Raw genomic sequence first — 19288 nt, 5'->3', positions numbered from 1 at the left:
GACTCTTAACTGCTGAGTCATAGCTCTACATTTTTTTTTTTTCATTTGTGAGTTTCGAGAGGATGAAGAGATAGTTCAGTGGTTAAGAGCAGTCTCTGCTCTTCCAGAGGACGAGAGTTTAGTTCACAACCACCTGTAACTACGGCTCCAAGGGATCCTACATCTTCTTCTGGTCTCCCCTGGCACCTGTACCCACTTGCACAAAGCCCTGGCCACTCCCACACATATACACATAATTTTTTTAAAACAGTTGAAAAATGAGAAGGCAAACCAGACTGAAAAAAATTTCAAAAATCACCTATTTGATAAAGGCCTTAGGCCAACAATATACAAAAAATAGGACTCAGTAACAAAAAGACTGTCATATCAAAAATGAACAAGATATGAACAGACACTTCACTAAAAATAATTGTTTAGTAAGTAAATACATTAAAAGATACTCAAAATTAGTCACTAGCATGACAAAAATGGGAACCACAATAAGATGCCACAACTTAACTAGGATGACTAAAATTTAAGTATTACAATACCATGTGTCAGTGAAGCTATGGAGCGTCTAGAAATCTCAAATACCTGCTCTCAGAAATGTAAAATACTGTAGACATTGTCAGTTTTCATGTTTTGTTTTTGTTTTTGTTTTATTTTGCTTTCTTTAAGAGAAGGTTTCACTGTGTAACCTTGACTGGTCAGAGCTTGTTATCTAAACCTGGCTGACCTCAAAATTTTATAGATATCTGCCTGCATCTGTCTCCCAAGTTCTGCGATAAAAGTGTGCATCACTGGGGGCTGAAGAGATGGTTCCGAGGTTGAGAGCACTGGCTTCTCTTCCAGAGGTCTTGAGTTCAATTCCCAGCAACCACATGGTGGCTCACAACCATCTGTAATGAGATCTAGTGCCCTCTTCTGGTGTGCAGCCATACATGCAGACAGAACACTGTATACATAATAAATAAATCTTTTAAAAAAAAAGTGTGTACCACCACATTCAGAATTTCACAATTTCTTATAGTTAAACATATACTTATTTATTTCACTAACAAATCCTACTACTGGCAACACAAAAACATGCCTCCCAAAAATATAGATATTCAAAGCATCTTTATAACAGTCCCAAGCAGAAATAACCTAAATATCCATCACCTGGTAAATGTATCAGTAACTATATGTTTCCATATAATGAAATATTATTACTCAGCAAAAGAACTACTGACACATGTAATAACTTGAATGATGAATCTCTAAACATTCAGTGAAAGAAATCAGAAAGAGAACATATAATTATTTCCATGAGATCACAGAAAATACAAAACTATAATGACAGAAATGAGCAACACAGCAGAAGGTAACAGCATGTGTGATGAAAATAGTCTATTGATTATTTGTGGTGATTATGGCAGTGGGTATTAGATAGATAGATAGATAGATAGATAGATAGATAGATAGATAGATAGATAGATAGATAGATAGATAGATAGCAGACTGATAAATAGATAAGTGGATGAATGGGTGAATAGACGGATGGATAGATAGATGATAGAAAGATAGATTGTAGTAGGTAGCCATTCCAGCTTTGATCTGGAAGTTCCAACTCCCATTGAGGCTTCGGTAACTGTCACGCCTAGAAGGCGGGCCAAAAGAGGACCCTGAAGACCCAAGATCCGGATGCGCCATCTCTCTTGGTTCCTGGACCCTGGGACGCTGGAGGTAGACCAAGCAGAGTTCTCCAGAGAACACCGCCGGACTGAGCCACGCCTTTCCCAGACTCTGTAAACTATCCATTCACTTGTAAGTTACCCCACAAAATAAACCTCCCTTTTAACTTCATGCAGTGGCCTTAATAATTTCCCCAATAACAGGTAAATTTTAAACCTCCCTTTTAACTATGTGGAGTGACCTTAATAATTTCCCCAATAATAGATAGATGATAGATAGATAGATAGATAGATAGATAGATAGATAGATAGATAGATAGATAGATAATCAAAAGTCAAAAAATAAACAGCTAAGACTGGAGATGTATGTCATTATGCACATTCTATGTCATATATGTTTTTAAATAGTCTAAGTTTAAGAATGAGGTAGTGGCATTACTGGTACTATTCAACTTCTTGGTTTAAGTGGTAAACACATGGGTCTAGTTTTAGAAAGGTCACTGAACTATTTCATCACAATTTATATATTTTTCTGTATATATAATTTATTTCAATAAAAACTTTACTTAAAAAGAAAAATGATGAGCTGGGAACATAGCACCACAGCAGAACACATACTAAAAACACACAAAACACCTAGCTCAATCCTATCACCAAAAATAAGTACAATATAGAAATAATAAGCCCTGAGTAGTTTGAGGTTGGAAAGACTCCAAACAACTAATAGTAATGATTCAAAACTGCATGCAAGCAAATACATAGCAGACAGGTAAGGAGAAAGAATAATGAAGTGCTAGTTGTAACAGAATTCAAACTGGATTTTTCTTAGATCTGGGGTTCTCAAACCTATACACACAATCACCACTAGGAGTACGTTTACTAAACACAACTTTAATTAAGTCACGTTCACTTTTTTTTTTAGGAATACTCATCAAAACAAATATAGTCAGGACATTTTCATTTCAAATTTTAATTTTCTACTAAGAAGAAAATCTTACTGACCTCTTTCATAAATGACTTGCCTATACGCACGACTTTTGCAAATAAAATGGGATCGTGAGAAAGGTGAGGACCAAGGTAACAGAACATGTTGAATACATCCCTCCTCAAGTCTTCAAAGCTCTCTACCTGCTTTGGTGCTCTCTTGTTTTGCAAAGCACTAACAGGTGAGCCTTTAGCACCTTTAGGAACACCAACTCTATAAAAAAAGAAGCAAGATTTAGAAATCTGTGTACTATTAATCCCCAATATCTTATCCTTTTCTTGCTCGTATACCTATTCTAATCATCACTAACTTTATTGTAAATAATTCTCAACTGACAAAAAATAAAAACAAATTCAACAAGTATAAAACCAAAGCTCAGAAAGAAAATGTTGCAAAATAGCAACTTAAAGGAACTCTCAAGCAACATTTAACATATGAGTTTAAGTTAAGCTTGGCCAGTACAACGAATGTGGTTACAGGAATGAAAGTAAGGGATGGACCTCAGATGTAGGACAAGATGAAATCAAACATTTCTCAATCTGGGTTCCACTACCTACACTGAGTAGGAGGAAGTGGTAGTAGGGAAGATAAATATATAATCACAGCTGCCATACTAGAAAGGACAGCATGCTCACAATTCTCACATACTGAACAGACATCATATTTTAAACTCAAAGGGGTCGTCGATCTCTGAGAAGAGGCCTGGACTGCCTGGACTATCAATACCCTAGGTTGCAATGAAAGCAACACCTATAACTATATACAAGTCAAGAAAGCTGCTTTTCAGAGGCTTGAAACAGGCTCCAATCTGTGAGGCTGAAGCCAGAGCTGCTGCCATTACTGCTCCTATTCCCTACAAATAGGCTGACATCTATAGGACTAGTTGACACAGTCGGTATAATAAGAGCTACTGTGCTAGTAATTGCCAAACAGCAGCCTGACAGTCAGAATGCTAATACCTTCACTCAGAGCTATTAACACCAGAAGATTTCCCTAAGGCTAATAAAAAGGAAGAAATTTTCTGCCTCCCAAGAAGAAAAGTCTAAAAACAGAAGAAAGGTATTTTCACTCTCAATAAATGCAAAAATGCTCCAGAAGCTTAACCTATAGTTTTCATTTTACATTGCAGCACATATTCTAGAACACCAGGACGTTAGGAGAGAAACGATGTACACATGGCTAACATGCCCTGTGAATAGTTCTTAAATTTTGAGAAAATATAGTAATAGATATGCTAGATTTAAAGAGAAAAGACAGAACTACATAGATCTTTTTAGTAATCCAAAACTATTTCTATCTCAGCACTTAATATAGAGTAACATACCTTCGGTAGAGAGGCTCAACAGTTATGTGAATGAGTTTGCAAATAGCAAGAGCTATTAGTCTATGTGAAGCTGCATAGTATGGAGGCAACTGATCCATGATGTTCTGTGCATGCTGCCAGTCACCGATCTTTAACAAGGCTTCCAACAAACCAAGTTTTTGGTTGTCAGGTGGCTAAAAATGAACAAGCATAACAATGATACTTGGAATACAGATATTTATTTCTCTTTAAAACTTAAGCTAGGCCAGCCTGGGCTACCAAGTGAGTCCTGGGAAAGGCGCAAAGCTACACAGAGAAACCCTGTATCGAAAAACCCAAAAAAAAAAAAAAACCTTGAGCTAAATATCACAATAATGTACATCAAAAAAGTTGCAATATCTGGGAAATTTAACAATTGCCTGAATTTTCAGTGACTTGAAAAAATAGGATCTTTTGTTCTTGTTTTTTGTTGTTTTATTTTTCCACTTAGTACAAACATAGGTGTTATAATTTATAAATTTGGAATTAACTTTGAGTTAATGCTACACTGTAGGAGACACTAGAATTCATTCATCTTTGAGAATCCCCTTGGGATATGAAGAATATTATATACACAGCAAAATTTAAAAAAAAAAAAATCAATAAATTTTATGGTTTCTTTTTTAATTAGAAATTTACACAAGAAACAAAAACAACAGCTTTCTTTGTAAAGGTACCATTCATATTAAAATGTAAATGCATATTACCCAAATCAAATTTTAACATAATCAAAATTTAGAAATTATACTTCCATTTCACGAGAAATTGCATTTCATGATTCTAAACAATGCAACTTTTACTAGACTAAATGATGTACCTTCTCTACTTTTTCATCATCTTTGTCCTTTTCTTTGTCTCGTTCATCAAGTTTCTCAGTAGACAATACAACCATTGTGAGTTTTCTTACAATTTGCTTAGCTTCCACAATTTCTCGTTTGTATTCATCCATAATGCTATTATCAGCTGGAAGAAGCTAAAAATAGATCATTAAAATTTCATAATTGTTAATATAAGTAGCTTACATATATAAAAAGCAAATACTATTGTCCAGTTAGAAAATCTATATATAAGAATAAGTTTAGCTTATTCATATCTATGACTTCCTTCCAAATAAGTCTTACTTATTGTCTCATAATTTAAAATGGTTAGTACCTGAATTCTGCACACATTTTAAAGTCACTTAGCAATAAATGTCTCGTCTCTTTGGTATGCTAAAGGTTCTAAATTCACACTACAGAGATATTTACCAATGAATTTATAAATATATGAAAAATATGTACCTATTCCATTGAAAATTTTGGAAGGAGGGGTGCTCAGTGGTAGAGAGCAAAGTTTGCCCAGCATGACTAGAACCTGTTTGAACTTCAGTACCACACAAACAAAAACTAAGTATTGCCCCTTTAAAAGCCAAAGTCCAAACTAAACAAAGTACTACATGCATATCAAAAGGGGAGATTTGAATGCTCTAATTTTCAATTACAAAAACTATTAATAACTTGGTATCTCATAGTAAGTCACAAACTGGTTTCTAGATCAATACAAAAAGAGAGTAGTATCTTGTCAACCCTCTATTGTGAAGGCTTGATTATCTCAAATCTAGCTACCTTGTACATGTGGAGAATTGTTACTATAAGCATTTCATAATAGCAAACCTCACTCAAATGAAAACACAACCAAAAAAAATTACTTAGTTTCTACAAGATACTACAGTGAGCTACAATAGCAATGTTTCTACCCCTGTTAAAATGCATAATCCATTTCAATAGCTATGGCTAATGTAAGGTAAACATTCAGTGAATATTAACAGATGAAATATTAAATACTGTATGCTTCATCCTATTAATCAAAGAAAAGGGATAAAGAGTCAATTTGCTGTAGACATGTTCTGAATCGCAAACATTTTTATTGATGTATTTCTATGCCCTCGGCTTTTACCTGGTTGACTACAACTAATAAATAGTATGCAATGCTTTTGTTTATCTCAACTTTCAGTTCTGTGCATTTTAAGAATATGTTGATTTGGTGCATATAAAGTTAGAATGATTTTATCTTCTTAGTGAACATCATTAACACTCTTTCTGGAGTTTTTCTTTTTTGTTTTGCAGTGCTGAAGTTTACATCCAAGACCCTGAATAAACCACATAAAGCACTCTTACATGGAGCTACCCATAACCCCTTAAATCAACAGTTCTTAACCTGTGGGTCTCGACCCCTTTGGGAGTCAAATGGCCTTTTCACAGGGGTCATCTAAGACCATCAGAAAACATGGACATTTACATTACCATTTATAACAGTAGCAAAATTACAATTATGAAGTAACAACGAAAATAATTTTATGGTTGGGGGTCACCACAACCTGAGGAACTGTATTAAAGGGTCACAGCATTAGGAAGGTTGAAAACCACTGACTTAGATGATCCTCTCTCTTTAGAGTCTATTACTAGAAAGTCTTTTCTAACTATAAAAGCCTCATTGTTTTACTTCCAATGTTTTCTTTTTGTTGTTTGCATGTTTGTTTGTTTGTTTGGTTGGTTGGTTGGTTGTTAGAGAGAAGGTCTCTCTGCATAGCTCTAAATAGTCTGGAACTTGCTATGTAAACCAGGTTGATCTCAAACTTCTGCCACTGTCCTGAGTACTGAGATTACAGAATGAGCCACCACCCATAGTTGACGTATAAATCTCCTGATACCTGGGCTTTAGCTGGGTCTCACATAGACTCTACATTGGTATATAAATCCAATCTGTCAACCCATATCATCTTAAGGTTGCAACATAGTCTATTTGTACTTTTTTACTAACCTGAAACATGATTTTTTAATTCCATTAGACCTTTCAATACTTCCTATTCTAACCAATTCTCCATAATTCCAGTTTGTAGATCACTTTTCTTTAAATCCTGAATGGTTCTCTCATCCCAAGAGAAAAATCCAAATTATCCACTCTATGCAGATAGGGGCCTTCCAATGGTTGAGTTCTGACCTGCTTTTCCATCCTCACTACTCCCACATACCACCTAGGCTCCAAATACTGGTGTCTCCTTAGGTGAGTAACTCCAATGCTGTCAAATCTCTGTCTTTTAAACTCCCCTAATTTTACCTATATATTTCTACCATTGCAGCTTGGAAAGTATCTATTCTTCTATGATCCTAGTTCAACCTCACTAGTTTAGAAAGTTTTCTAACACCCAGCCCACCCACAGATGAATGTGATCACTATCTACTATGAGCTCACACCACAGACTACATTTTCATACAAGGTATTTTTTTCTCCCTTGCCATAATGTGACTGTTTACAAGGGAGAGACAGTCTTTTTATTCAACTCTCTAACCATAGTATACAAATAAGAAGGAAATTATTACATGATTTCAAAGGCACCCAAGACTACAATTGTGGATGAGTTTAAGTCAACAGATACCCCAAAGCAGAAATTAATAAAAGAGTACAGTGCAAGCTTGAGCTCCCCAAACTGGGAACTAAACTGTTGATGAACTTCTATAGAAGTCATCTCTTACAACCATAATAAACTCTTCTAGAAACTAGACCCAAAAATAAATCCCAGTAATGGTCAATTATTACACAGTAAAAACACTGAAAGGATTTTAATGTACTAAAAATAAAAATACAGCAGTGTTTACCTAGACGTATCTAGGCAATCCCATATTTCCTACAAGTCACACATAAAATAAAGAAGTTTAACACTACATTGCTTAGTGCTTGACTTTTCTCCCCATGAGCTAAGCACTGGTGATGATTAAAAAGAGCTTTAGCCAGGCGGTGGTGGCGCACGCCTTTAATCCCAGCACTCGGGAGGCAGAGCCAGGCGGATCTCTGTGAGTTCGAGGCCAGCATGGTCTACAGAGCGAGATCCAGGAAAGGTGCAAAGCTACACAGAGAGATCCTGTCTCGGAAAAAAAAAAAGAGTTTTATATCTAATCTTGAAACATATATGGGTGACTAAGAGGGATTTAATTTGCATAGTTGGTTGAAGAAGAGAATCCACTAAGTTTTTAAGGTAGACAAAGCAATAATGTATGATAGCTTCAAAACTAAACCTTGGAAGTCTAGAGCTAATACTGCAGTGCATTCTAGTTGCCAGCTCCTATTCCCACCCCTGGGAAGCAGAAACAAATCATCTTAACAGAGCACTCGACTTACGTGTACATAAAGATCGTCTAAATCAATGAGATTAAATTGCAGAAGCACTGCTGCAACTCTGTATAAAGACGAGGGAGTCTCACCACTTGGTTCCTGAAAGAAGAAAAACTCCTTAGGTATAGGGTAAAATTAAAATCTTTTCTCTTCTCTACCAATCATCAATAAAAATTAAGTAATACACTTCACTATTCTCCATTTTAAAATCAAACATCTGAATAGTGGGGCAATGATTTTTGCCACCATCCCAAAACATCCTCAGATGAGTACAAGAAAATAGTTTTGAGACTAAGCATCTTTTACAATGCTTAAGAATACTTAAGGGAAAGTTGAGACTTGAACAGAACATGAGATTTAAATTATATAACACAGTTATACATTTCTGCTTATAAAACTATTACTGTGGATTGTTTTTACACTTGCTTTTCAAGTAGTTCTCAGTGGCATGACTGACAAATGAAGTACATACTCTACACCTTTGTCTTGAATTTTGTCCTAAGGATGTCTACTTACACCCCAACTTCCCCTTCAACACAGTTCAGATTAAATTAGCATTTAAAACACAAAATGCCAAGTTAATTCCAAACAATCTATGAGGGCCCATATGTCTAGAAAAACAAGTATAGACATTGAAACTAATCTTTAAACTTCTATTGTCAGTGAAATAACTAGAAATACCAAGTCAAACATAGATAAAAAGCAAACATTGACAACATATGAAGTTTTCTTTTTTTTTAACAACACTGAAATAAAACGGCTATAAGTAAGGGTTTCCATAATTGGGATGTATATTATGAACATAACCAACCTAATTTGTACTGTTTAAAGAATATCCTGTTTTGCTATATTTTTTACCATAGATAGGCTTCAATTTAACAACAGTTTGCTCATTCTAAATATGTTCACATAAACAGTTATTTAGTATTAAAATGTTTTCAATAAAAACAAATAATGGTCCAAATTCAATGTCAAAACAAACTCACAAAAGCTTACTGAACTTAACTGATAATCTGTCCTGAAATACCTGACTTGAATGTACTAGAGTTACATTCTCTATTCTCTAAATCCCACTTTAAATGACTGATCTCACGATTCATCCCATGTGAGCACAAGCTATTTTGTAATTCAAGATGTTTTATGGCCTAAAATCTAAATATGGCCTATGTTGGAGAATGTTCCCTGTGCATTAAGAATGTATCCTGTTATTGTTGGGTGGAATGTTCCCTATGTACCTACTAGACCCAACTGATTTTATGTTAACAGGAGCTATCTTCTTATTAATCTTTTGTCTAGTGTGGTGTTTGTTTTATTTTGCTGTATGTTGAAATGAGGGAGTCTTAATATGTAGCCAAGTAAGACTAGAACTCATTATGTTCTTCCATCAGCCTCCCAAGCACTTGGATTACAGGTGAGCCCCATCATTCCCAGCATGTCTAGTTAATTTGATCATTGATAAAAGCAGGATTATCACAGGATAAATTTAATACCAATCTAGTCTATTGGGAATAGCTGGTTAAGAGCAAAATTACAAAGGTTTATTTAAATTATTGCCAATTTCTTCTGAGCTTCCTAAATGCCCTTAATCCTATTCTAGACAACTCGCCTCAAGAAGTTTCATACTCTTAGGTCAAACATAAACTGCTCCCTCTGCTTCATAAATTTAGGGACTATGTTGCTTGTCACATTTGTGTTTATAACTATTATAAATTATATAAAGTATATGAAAATGTCAGTTTTATAGGCTGTTCATCATCATTTCCTAACAATTTCTGCCCCTAAATCTATCCTGTCTATTGTTGATACAGGCATCACAGCTCTTTCATATATGCAAATATAATATCTGCTTCTACTCTGTTATTTTCAAATTATTTGTACCTTTAAATAGTTTTCCTTTACCTAGTATATACCTGGGTCATATATATGGTATATGCTAGGTATATATATGGTATATGCTAGAGGGGTGTGTGTGTGTGTGTGTGTGTGTGTGTGTGTGTGTGTGTGTGTGTGTATGGTATATGCTAGGTAAAAGAAACTATTCAAAGATACAAATAATATATATATATATATATATATATATATACACACACAAAAAGCATATATATTCAGTATTTGGGGTGTGTGTGTATATATATATAAAACATATGTATATATATATATATATGCTTTTTTTTAAATGAACTCTGGCAAAGCTTGCCTTTTAATTAAACAATTTGATTTTACAAGTTAAAATACTTAGTAAGGACAGGCTTTTTGAGCATTTTGCTAGTTGATTTTCATTCCTCATTTCCTATATCACTAGCTTCTTTTGTGTGCCAATTTGACTTCTTTCTTAGTGATTACTTTGGGTATTACAATTAACACTTTATATTTGGGAATAAATTAGTTTCAATTAATTATCAACCAGCTTAGCTCCAATAGGATAAAAATTTCTTGAATCTATACATACATCCCTATCCTTCCCCTTTAAATGGTTTTGTTAATATGTGGGTTTTGAAGAGAGGGAGTTAACGCCTTCAGGTAGTGGTGGGAAAGAGTGTGAAATTAGGGGAGGGACCAATATATAGGTTGACTACACATTCCTAAGAACCTACACCCATGGTTACATCCCTTAAATAAGACTTGGGTTTCATAGCTTTCCTTACTTTCCTTTAAAGACCACAAATTGTTTAAAATTTCTGACAATTCCTTTCCCTTCAGCAGCCCTAAGATTTAAGTTCTCACAATAACAAGATAGCTCTGGCAATAGCGAGAAGGGAATACTATTACACAGAGCAGTATGCAAAGTATTTCTTACAATAGTATGTTGTTTTAAACATCAAATATTTCTTATACTTTAAAAAATGTACATTAAATATACTATTTTAAAATGTACAAAAAGTCTTATTCAAATATTGTAAAATACTTCCAGTTATATACTGGTTACATCACTAACAATATGTTCATGTAAAACTATTTTTTAAAACATGGTATTTGTCTTTCTTAGTCTAGATAATTTTGTTTAAATTTGCTTAAATACATGATTTCCTGTATGTGTATTTTTCTTTTCTTGTAAAATTATTTTTTAATTCTAAAATTAACTAACTTGATGTTACTTAAAAGGTCATCTGTCTTCACTGTGATATGATCTGAAAGGTACACACTCCAAACATATACAAGCTATATTTTAATTAATCATGTACCAAATTAAATTTTCTCTACTTTTCCATTTCTGTAGTTGGTTTCTTAATCAAATCTAAAACAATCAAGATGCCTCTTAAACTCTAATGAAATACTTGGACCTATTTTCCTATATTAAGAGTGGACTGTCACTCGGCGGTGATAGTGCACACTTTTAATCCCAGCACTCAGGAGGCAGAGGCAGGTAAATCTCTCTGAGTGCTCCCCCCGACCACCAAAAAAAGGAGTGGACTCTCAAGTTTCTGGTAAGAAAATGAGAAGAAGCTGTAGCTAATTTTTTAGTAAAAGCATAATACCACCAAAAATGATTTTTCAGTAGTAGGCACCTCCGTTAAATCTTTTAGAAAACAGCACTAACAATAATAGAACAGACTGAAAGAGAAATAACCAGAAAATAGGGAATCTTTACAGTTATTATACTGGTTTAGTTTTTTTTAAAAAGTGATGTAAAATATACTTCAAGTACTTTTTAGCATCCCTAAAAAATTCTAATACATAATTCATATACATAATCAAATCCTAAAATAGCATGTAGTCAAAGGCCTATGACAATCTAATATGCATCTGCCCACCCAGAGACAATTTTGTACCATTCCTTTTCCCTTGTTACAATCCAGGCATGTGAGACTACAGACCATTCTTTCAATAAGCTCCATATGCCCACACCACTAATCTTTAGTATCATAGTTTATTTCTGAATGGAAAACCCTCAACACACTATTACTCCTCCAAGTATTACCAGACCCTGTCTCTCCTAAGGCAAAATTTAATTTTGCTTTCCTCCAGACTTTCTCATCAGATCATTTAAATTGTTAATATAAATCATATAATATAATCATATATAATATAAATCATAACATCATTAGCTTTCCATTTCTCTATCTCTTCAGCTAAACGTTTGAGGTGAAACTAGCAAATAATACAGTGCAAATAAAAAATAAAACAAACTAAACATATAAAATTAAGAACTTAACCTATACATATACATATATACACATTTTTACCTGGTAAAACTTGAATTTGAATCCAAGAATATGACACAGTGTTTGTGGTTCACACATACTCATGTAAGATTCTAATAAAGATATAAAGAAGTCATCATGTTCTGGCCTGCATTCAAACACTTCTAAAATTACATCCAAAACTCTATTGGGATCCAGATTAAAGCATCCTGAAACAGATGAGATACAGTTAAGTTCATAAGTAATTACATGTCATTTCTAGTAAAGTCATCAACCATGGTAATATATAGTAAGGTAAAACAATTTTTTTTTTTTTTTTTGGTTTTTCGAGACAGGGTTTCTCTGTGTAGCTTTGCGCCTTTCCTGGAACTCACTTGGTAGCCCAGGCTGGCCTCGAACTCACAGAGATCCACCTGGCTCTGCCTCCCGAGTGCTGGGATTAAAGGCGTGCGCCACCACCGCCCGGCTTGGTAAAACAATTTTTAATAGCTTATTTTCAAAGTTTGTGTCCCTCCTTAAGAGGAGAATCTTCTCAGGAACATTTTTAAAGGCTACATATTTCACAGATGAAAACAGAAATAACCATAGGAATGGGGTAACTTCAGTTACTGTAGTAGTTTAAAGTAGCCATACTGAAGGGTTAAAATGTTTTTTAAACTTTAGAGTTTCATATAACAAGCTATTTCCTATACAGTGAAACTCTAAACAATCAGCAAGCTTCAGTATCTAAAGTTTTTTCAAATGACAGCTGTGGTAGAACATAGGCACTCTTGTGTTTAAGCATCTTAGAAAGGCTTTTGTCTATCCTAAGCATCAACAGACATGTGATCTTCAGAGAAATCATAAGCCTAGCTGTCAACCACCAGTTACATTAAGCAACACACCCACACACCAGGGGGATGGGAGCAATGATATCTTTATGCCTTTGGAAGAATAAAAACAAATCCTGGAAAAGAATATGTTGAAAAAAATAAATAACAGACCTGAAACAGCTAAGGACTCATTCCTCCTTTAAATATTATGTAGCTATCCACTAAGTGTAACAAGCTTATGACACACAAAGACTGCCTCTTCTATCCTTAAGAAGGGTTCACGCCTTATGAAGAATGATCACTGAGGAAATGCACTGAAAGTACCTGGAGTTTATCCAAAGATGGACAGATAGTCAGTACATTGCAGCAAATACAACTAAATGCAGGCAAGAAATATGATGAAGTTGACAATGACTGTTGTAGGAATGAAGCCAAATGAATTTCTTAACAGGAAAATAACAGACCAAACTGTAAGCATTACTAGGAGAGGTGTCCATGCATAAATTTTAGGCAAGACAACAAAATTATAGATTCAATAATCATGTTGCTGGTAGAACAGACCTTAGAAGACAGAGGAAATCATGTTTTTAATTAGTAGAAAGAGAGCCTAATTAGCATGTATAGGTCCTGAGTTCAATCTCCAGCAATGAGGGTATACACGCACACCTCCAACATACAGACAGAAAAAGAAACAAGCTAGTAGAAATCTACAGATGATTTCTCAGAAATATTATTTATTAAAAAACATAATAAAGGCATATCTTAAAGCAAGGATCAATGGGTCAAAAGTCAGAAATGTACTTAAAATAAAAGCATGATTAACCTGAAACTTTGAAAAAAGTATGCTGGAGAATACCAATTACTGTCTTCTTTTGCATAGTAGGTAGTAGAAACTCCCAAAACATGGTCAAGTATGGTGATATTTTATTTGTCCTGAAATGTGATTTTATTTGTATGTTAATAAATAAAAAGTGCCTGGGGGTCAGAGCTAATAGCAAACCATAGCAGAAGTCTGGCAGTGGTAGCACACGCCCTTAATCCCAATCACAGATCTCTGTGTGTTCAAGGACACCACCAGCATGGAGACACACACCTTTAATCTCAATACTAACCATAGAAGACCTGGAGGTCTATATAGACAGGCAGTGACGAAGATGTCATGTGGTTGGGTTTACAACCAATGAGAAGGCAGAACAGAAAGTCAATAAAAAGACAGATACACAGAAGTAGGTCTCTTTCTCAGGGGAAGGACAGCAGCGAAGGGTAAGAAGAAGGTTTTAAGTCTCAGCTCTTAGCTACTGCTCTGACCTCTTGGGCTTTTAACTCTGCATTTGGCTCTGTGTTTCTTATTGAATAAGACCGTTACATCTACAGTCAAGAAATTTTAATAAAGAAAAAGTTGTGCCTAGCATGAAGGTGCATACCTTTAATTCCAGCACTCAGGAGGCAAAGGCAGGCAGATCTCTCTGAGTTCAAGACCAGCCTGGTCTACATAGTAAGTTCCAGGACAGCCAAGGCTACACAAACAAACCATAATAATAATGATGATAATGATAATAATAATAGTTATTATTATTATTATCTGAAAAGGTTTAGGTGAAGAAATAAGTAAACTGGTTTCCCTTTCAAAAAGATTTTCTAAAAAGCTGAAACAGTGACAATATGAATCTGGAGTGAATAAACTTTATATTCAGATTATACCAAGCACTCTTAAAATAATGTAATCAAAAAAATTGAATGTCCACAAATCTTTCAAAGAATTGTTTGGCTTGACATTTAATTTTCTTTTTAAAAGAACCAATGAGATTGAAAGAGAAAAGATACCCATCCTATTCTTCCACACCAAATCTTCAACTTTAGATACCAACAAATGAAACTGTGGTAAGGCATCACACTAAAAACAGCTTCTGGATGACCCAGTTAAAGAAATGAGATGGGATAAGCAAGAATACACTATTCCAAACCAAGAAAGTCCAAGAGCTTTGGAAACTCAGTGGCACTGACTGAACAGCTATAAACTATAAAGAACGAGAAGCCAAGCCAAACTCACAGCTACAGCCACATGTCTCCCTGATGAACTTAGGGAAAGCAGAAGCCACATTCAAAAGGTAAGGTAGATAGGCGACCCTGCTCAAAAAAGACTGGAAGGCCTACTGTGGGACAAGTCCACCTGTCTTCACAAACCTCAAAGCCAGATGTACTTTTCTATGTTTTTAAATAAATTATTTATTTCTCTTACATCCCAGCCCCAGTCGCCCCCCCCCCCGCCTCCCAGTTCTTACAAGTGATCAATGGAGCCTTCACTCACGCATACAAAAGAACTGATCACAACAGAACAAAACAAGAAGTTGACAGCAAAAGAAATGACACAAATCATAAATACTTAGAAACTGAACAATACATCCTTGGATGACTAAAATGGGCCACGGAAGAAATCATAAAGAAAAATAAAAAATTCAAAGTGAAAATTGAAAGCACAATTTACCAAAAGTTATGGGATATAGCTCAGGCAGGTTTTTTTGTTTTGTTTTTGTTTTTGTTTTTTTAATTTTTTTATTAAGAAATTTTCTACTCACCCTACATACCACCCACAGATCCCACCTCCTTCCTCCTCTCACCTAGCCCCCCACCTCCGTCCTCCCTCCCAAGCTACCCCCCATCCCCACATCCTTAAAATGTCCAGGAAATCTTAGACACCATGAGAAGACCAAACCTAAGAATAATAAGGGATAGGAGAAGGAGAAGAATACTAGCTCAAAGGCACAGAAAATATATTCAACATAATCACAGATGAAAACTTTCCCAACCTAACAAAGGAAATGCCTATGAAGATACAAGAAACTTATAATACACCAAATAGACTGGATCCAAAAAAGAAGTCCCCTTGTCACATCATAATCAAACCACTAAACATACAAAATAAAGAAAAAAATATTAAGAGTTGCAAAGGAAATATGCCAAGTAACATAAAGGCATACCCATAACAATAACATTTCTCAATGGATACTCTAAAAGCCAGAAGGTCCTGGACAGATATTACGCAGACACTAAGAGACCACAGATGCCAGCCCAGACTATTATATCCAGCAAAACTCTCAATCACCATAGACAGAGTAAGTAAAATATTCCATGATAAAAACCAGATTTAAACAATACTCATCCACATATCCAGCCCTACAGAAAGCACTAAAAGGAAAAATCCAACCTAAGGAGTTAGATACACCCATGAAAATACAGGCAATAGATATCACACCAACAAATCCCAAAGCTCAGGCAGTTTTAAGAGAAAAGATTATAACTAGGAACTTTTACCTTTTTTAAGTCAGTGAGATTTTCAAACAAATACCCTTCTGATACACTCCCAATACCATGGAGGGAAAGGGAGAAAAGGTAACCCCAAAAGCAGTAGGTAGCAAAAAATAATAAATACTAAAGACTGAAGCAGAAGTTAATCAAATGGGACTAAATAAACACAGAACCAACAAAACAAGAAAATGGTTCTTTGAAATGAAGAGGACCAATATCCTAGCCAAACAAATCAAAACAAGAAAAGACCCACATCAGTAAAATAAAATTAAAAAGAGGGATTTTACAAAATAGTCCAATAAAATCCAGATGATCATTAGGGAATACACTGATAACTTATATTTTAAAAACTGGAATATCTAAAAAAAATAGAAAAATTCCTAAAAACGTAAGATTCATCAAAAACTAAATCAAGAAGATATAATTTAAATAGATAAATAATAAGCAATAAGATAGAAACAAAAAAAACACCTCCCCAGAAAGAAAAGCCAACAACTGAATAGATTCACTCCAAAATTTTACCAATCATTTAAGGAAGTTCTAAAACCAGTACTTCTGAAACTGTTCCACAAACCAGAAAGGGAATAAAAGACACAAAAGTCATCCTACAAAGTCAACATTATCCTGATACCAGATCAGAACACAACAACAAAAGAAAAGAATAGATCAGCTTCCCTAAAAAAAAACACAGGTGCAAAATTTCTCCAAAAAGATATCTATGAACTAAATTCAAGAACTCATTAATAATATCACACATGGCCAGGCATGGTGATGTACAACATTAATCCCAGCACACAGGAGGCAGAGGCAGGCTGATTTCTGTGAGCCTAGTTACAGAGTTAAGTTCCAAGGCCAACAGGGAGAGCTAAGGAGACTCTCTCAAAAGAAAAAGTAAAACTTCATTATAGAAGCACAAAAGCTCCCAACTAGAAAAGCAATCCTTAACATTAAAAAGTAACACTGGAGATAACGCAATACCTGATTATACTACATAACCACACTAACAAAAACTGTGTGCATACAAATGAACTAGATGATACAGAAATAAACTACAGCCATGTAATTTTTGACAAGGTAGCCAAAAACATATATTGAAAAAGCCTTTTCAACAAACAGTGCCAGGGAGACAGGATATCAACATGTAGAAACATGTAGACTCACATCTTTGTCCTCCACAAAAATAATTCCAATGGATCAAAATTCTGGAGGTATCACCATCCCTAATCTTAAGTTCTACTACAGAGCTATAGTAATAAAAACAGCATGGTATTGGCACAAAACAGACACATTGATAAATGGAACTAAATTGAAGAATCAGACATAAATCCACACACCTAGGGACACTTGATTTTTGACAAAGAAGCCAAAACTGTACAATGGAGTAAAGAAAGCATCTTCAACAAATGATGTTGGCCCAACTACATATTGGCATGTAGAAGATTGCAAATAGATCCCTGCACAAAACTGAAGTCCAAGTGGTTCAAAGACCTCAACATAAATCAGTTACACTGCAACTGATAGAAGAGAAAGTAGGAAGCAGCCTTTAACACACTGGCATAGGAGACAACTTCCTGAACAGAACACCAGTAGTACAGACACTAAGATCTACAACTAATAAATAGGACCTCATGAAAATGAAAAGCTTCTGTAAGGCAAAGGACACTGTCAATATAACAAAACGGCAACCTACAGAATGGGAAAAGATCTTCACCAACCCCACAACTGACAGAGGGCTGATCTCCAAAATACAGAAAGAACTCAAGAAACTACATATCAAAAAACCAAATAATTTGATTTAAAAATGGGCTACAGACCTAAACAGAGAATTTTCAACAGAAGAATTTCAATGGCAGAGAAACACTTAAGGAATTGTTCATCATCCTTAGTCATCAGGGAAATGAAAATCAAAACAACTCTGAGATTCCATCTTACACCTGTCAGAATGGCTAAGATCAAAAACACAAATGGTAGCTTAAAATGGAGAGGATGTGGAGCAAGGGGAACACTCCTCTATTATTGGTGGGAGTGCAAATTTGTACAGCCACTATAGAAAAAAATCAATATGGTGGTTCCTCAGAATATTGGGAATCAATATACCTCCAGATCCAGTAATACCACTCTAGAGCATATATTCAAAGAATGCTCAATCATACCATAGGACATTTGCTCAACTATGTTCACAGCAGCTCTATTTGTAATAGTCAATACCTGGAAACAACATAGATGCCCCTCAACTGAAAAATGAATAAAGAAAATGAGGTACATTTACACAACGGAGTATTACTCAGCTTTTAAAAACAATGACATCAGGCAATTTGAAGACAAATGGGTGGAACTAGAAAAAAATCTTCCTGAGTGAGGTAACCCAGACCCAGAAAGACAAACATGGTATGTACTAACTCATAAGTGGATATTAACTGCATTGTAAAGAATAACCACGCTACAATCCACAGCCTCAGAGAGGCTAGGTAACAAGGAGAGCCCAAGGAGACAAATGATCTCCCTGGGAAGCAGAAATAGAGGTCTCCTAGGTGGACTAAGGGCGGGTGGGCATGGGAACTTGAGGGACTGGGTTGTAGAGTATGGAGGGAGAGAAGAGTGTTCAGAGAGATGACTGGAAATGGGGGGCTTTTCAGGGTCAGATAGAAGCCTGATGAAAGGGAAACTCCCAGGAGTCTACAATTGAGGGCCCCAGCTAAGACTCCTGGCAGCAGTGGACACATAGCCTGAACTGGCTATCCCATGATCGAACTGGTGACTACCCCCATTGTTATTGGAGAGCATTCATCCAGTGACTGATGGAGACAGATTCAAACTGAAGGCCAAACATTGGGCTACACTCAGGGAGTCCTATTGAGGAGAAGGAGGGCTTATGAGTCAGGGGGGTTAGGGACATTGCA

The 19288-nt window shown here is 35.3% G+C and overlaps 1 protein-coding gene across 5 annotated transcripts in view; it reads right to left on the bottom strand.

Annotated features, from left to right (window-relative positions):
* Thoc2 (THO complex subunit 2) overlaps positions 1–19288 on the bottom strand; it is a 124357-nt gene that overhangs the window by 66159 nt on the left and 38910 nt on the right. For all 5 annotated transcript variants that reach the window (XM_016000141.3, XM_076561613.1, XM_076561614.1 and 2 more), the window contains exons 8-12: positions 12313–12479; positions 8135–8227; positions 4797–4952; positions 3962–4134; positions 2655–2850 (exon numbers count right to left, since the gene is read on the bottom strand). In XM_016000141.3, coding sequence (XP_015855627.1) covers positions 2655–2850; positions 3962–4134; positions 4797–4952; positions 8135–8227; positions 12313–12479 — 785 coding nt within the window. The remainder of the gene's footprint in view (positions 1–2654; positions 2851–3961; positions 4135–4796; positions 4953–8134; positions 8228–12312; positions 12480–19288) is intronic.

Source organism: Peromyscus maniculatus, chromosome X (genome assembly GCF_049852395.1).
Source record: "Peromyscus maniculatus bairdii isolate BWxNUB_F1_BW_parent chromosome X, HU_Pman_BW_mat_3.1, whole genome shotgun sequence".
Lineage (NCBI taxonomy): Eukaryota > Metazoa > Chordata > Mammalia > Rodentia > Cricetidae > Peromyscus > Peromyscus maniculatus.
This window is presented reverse-complemented; position numbering and strand designations above follow the sequence as displayed.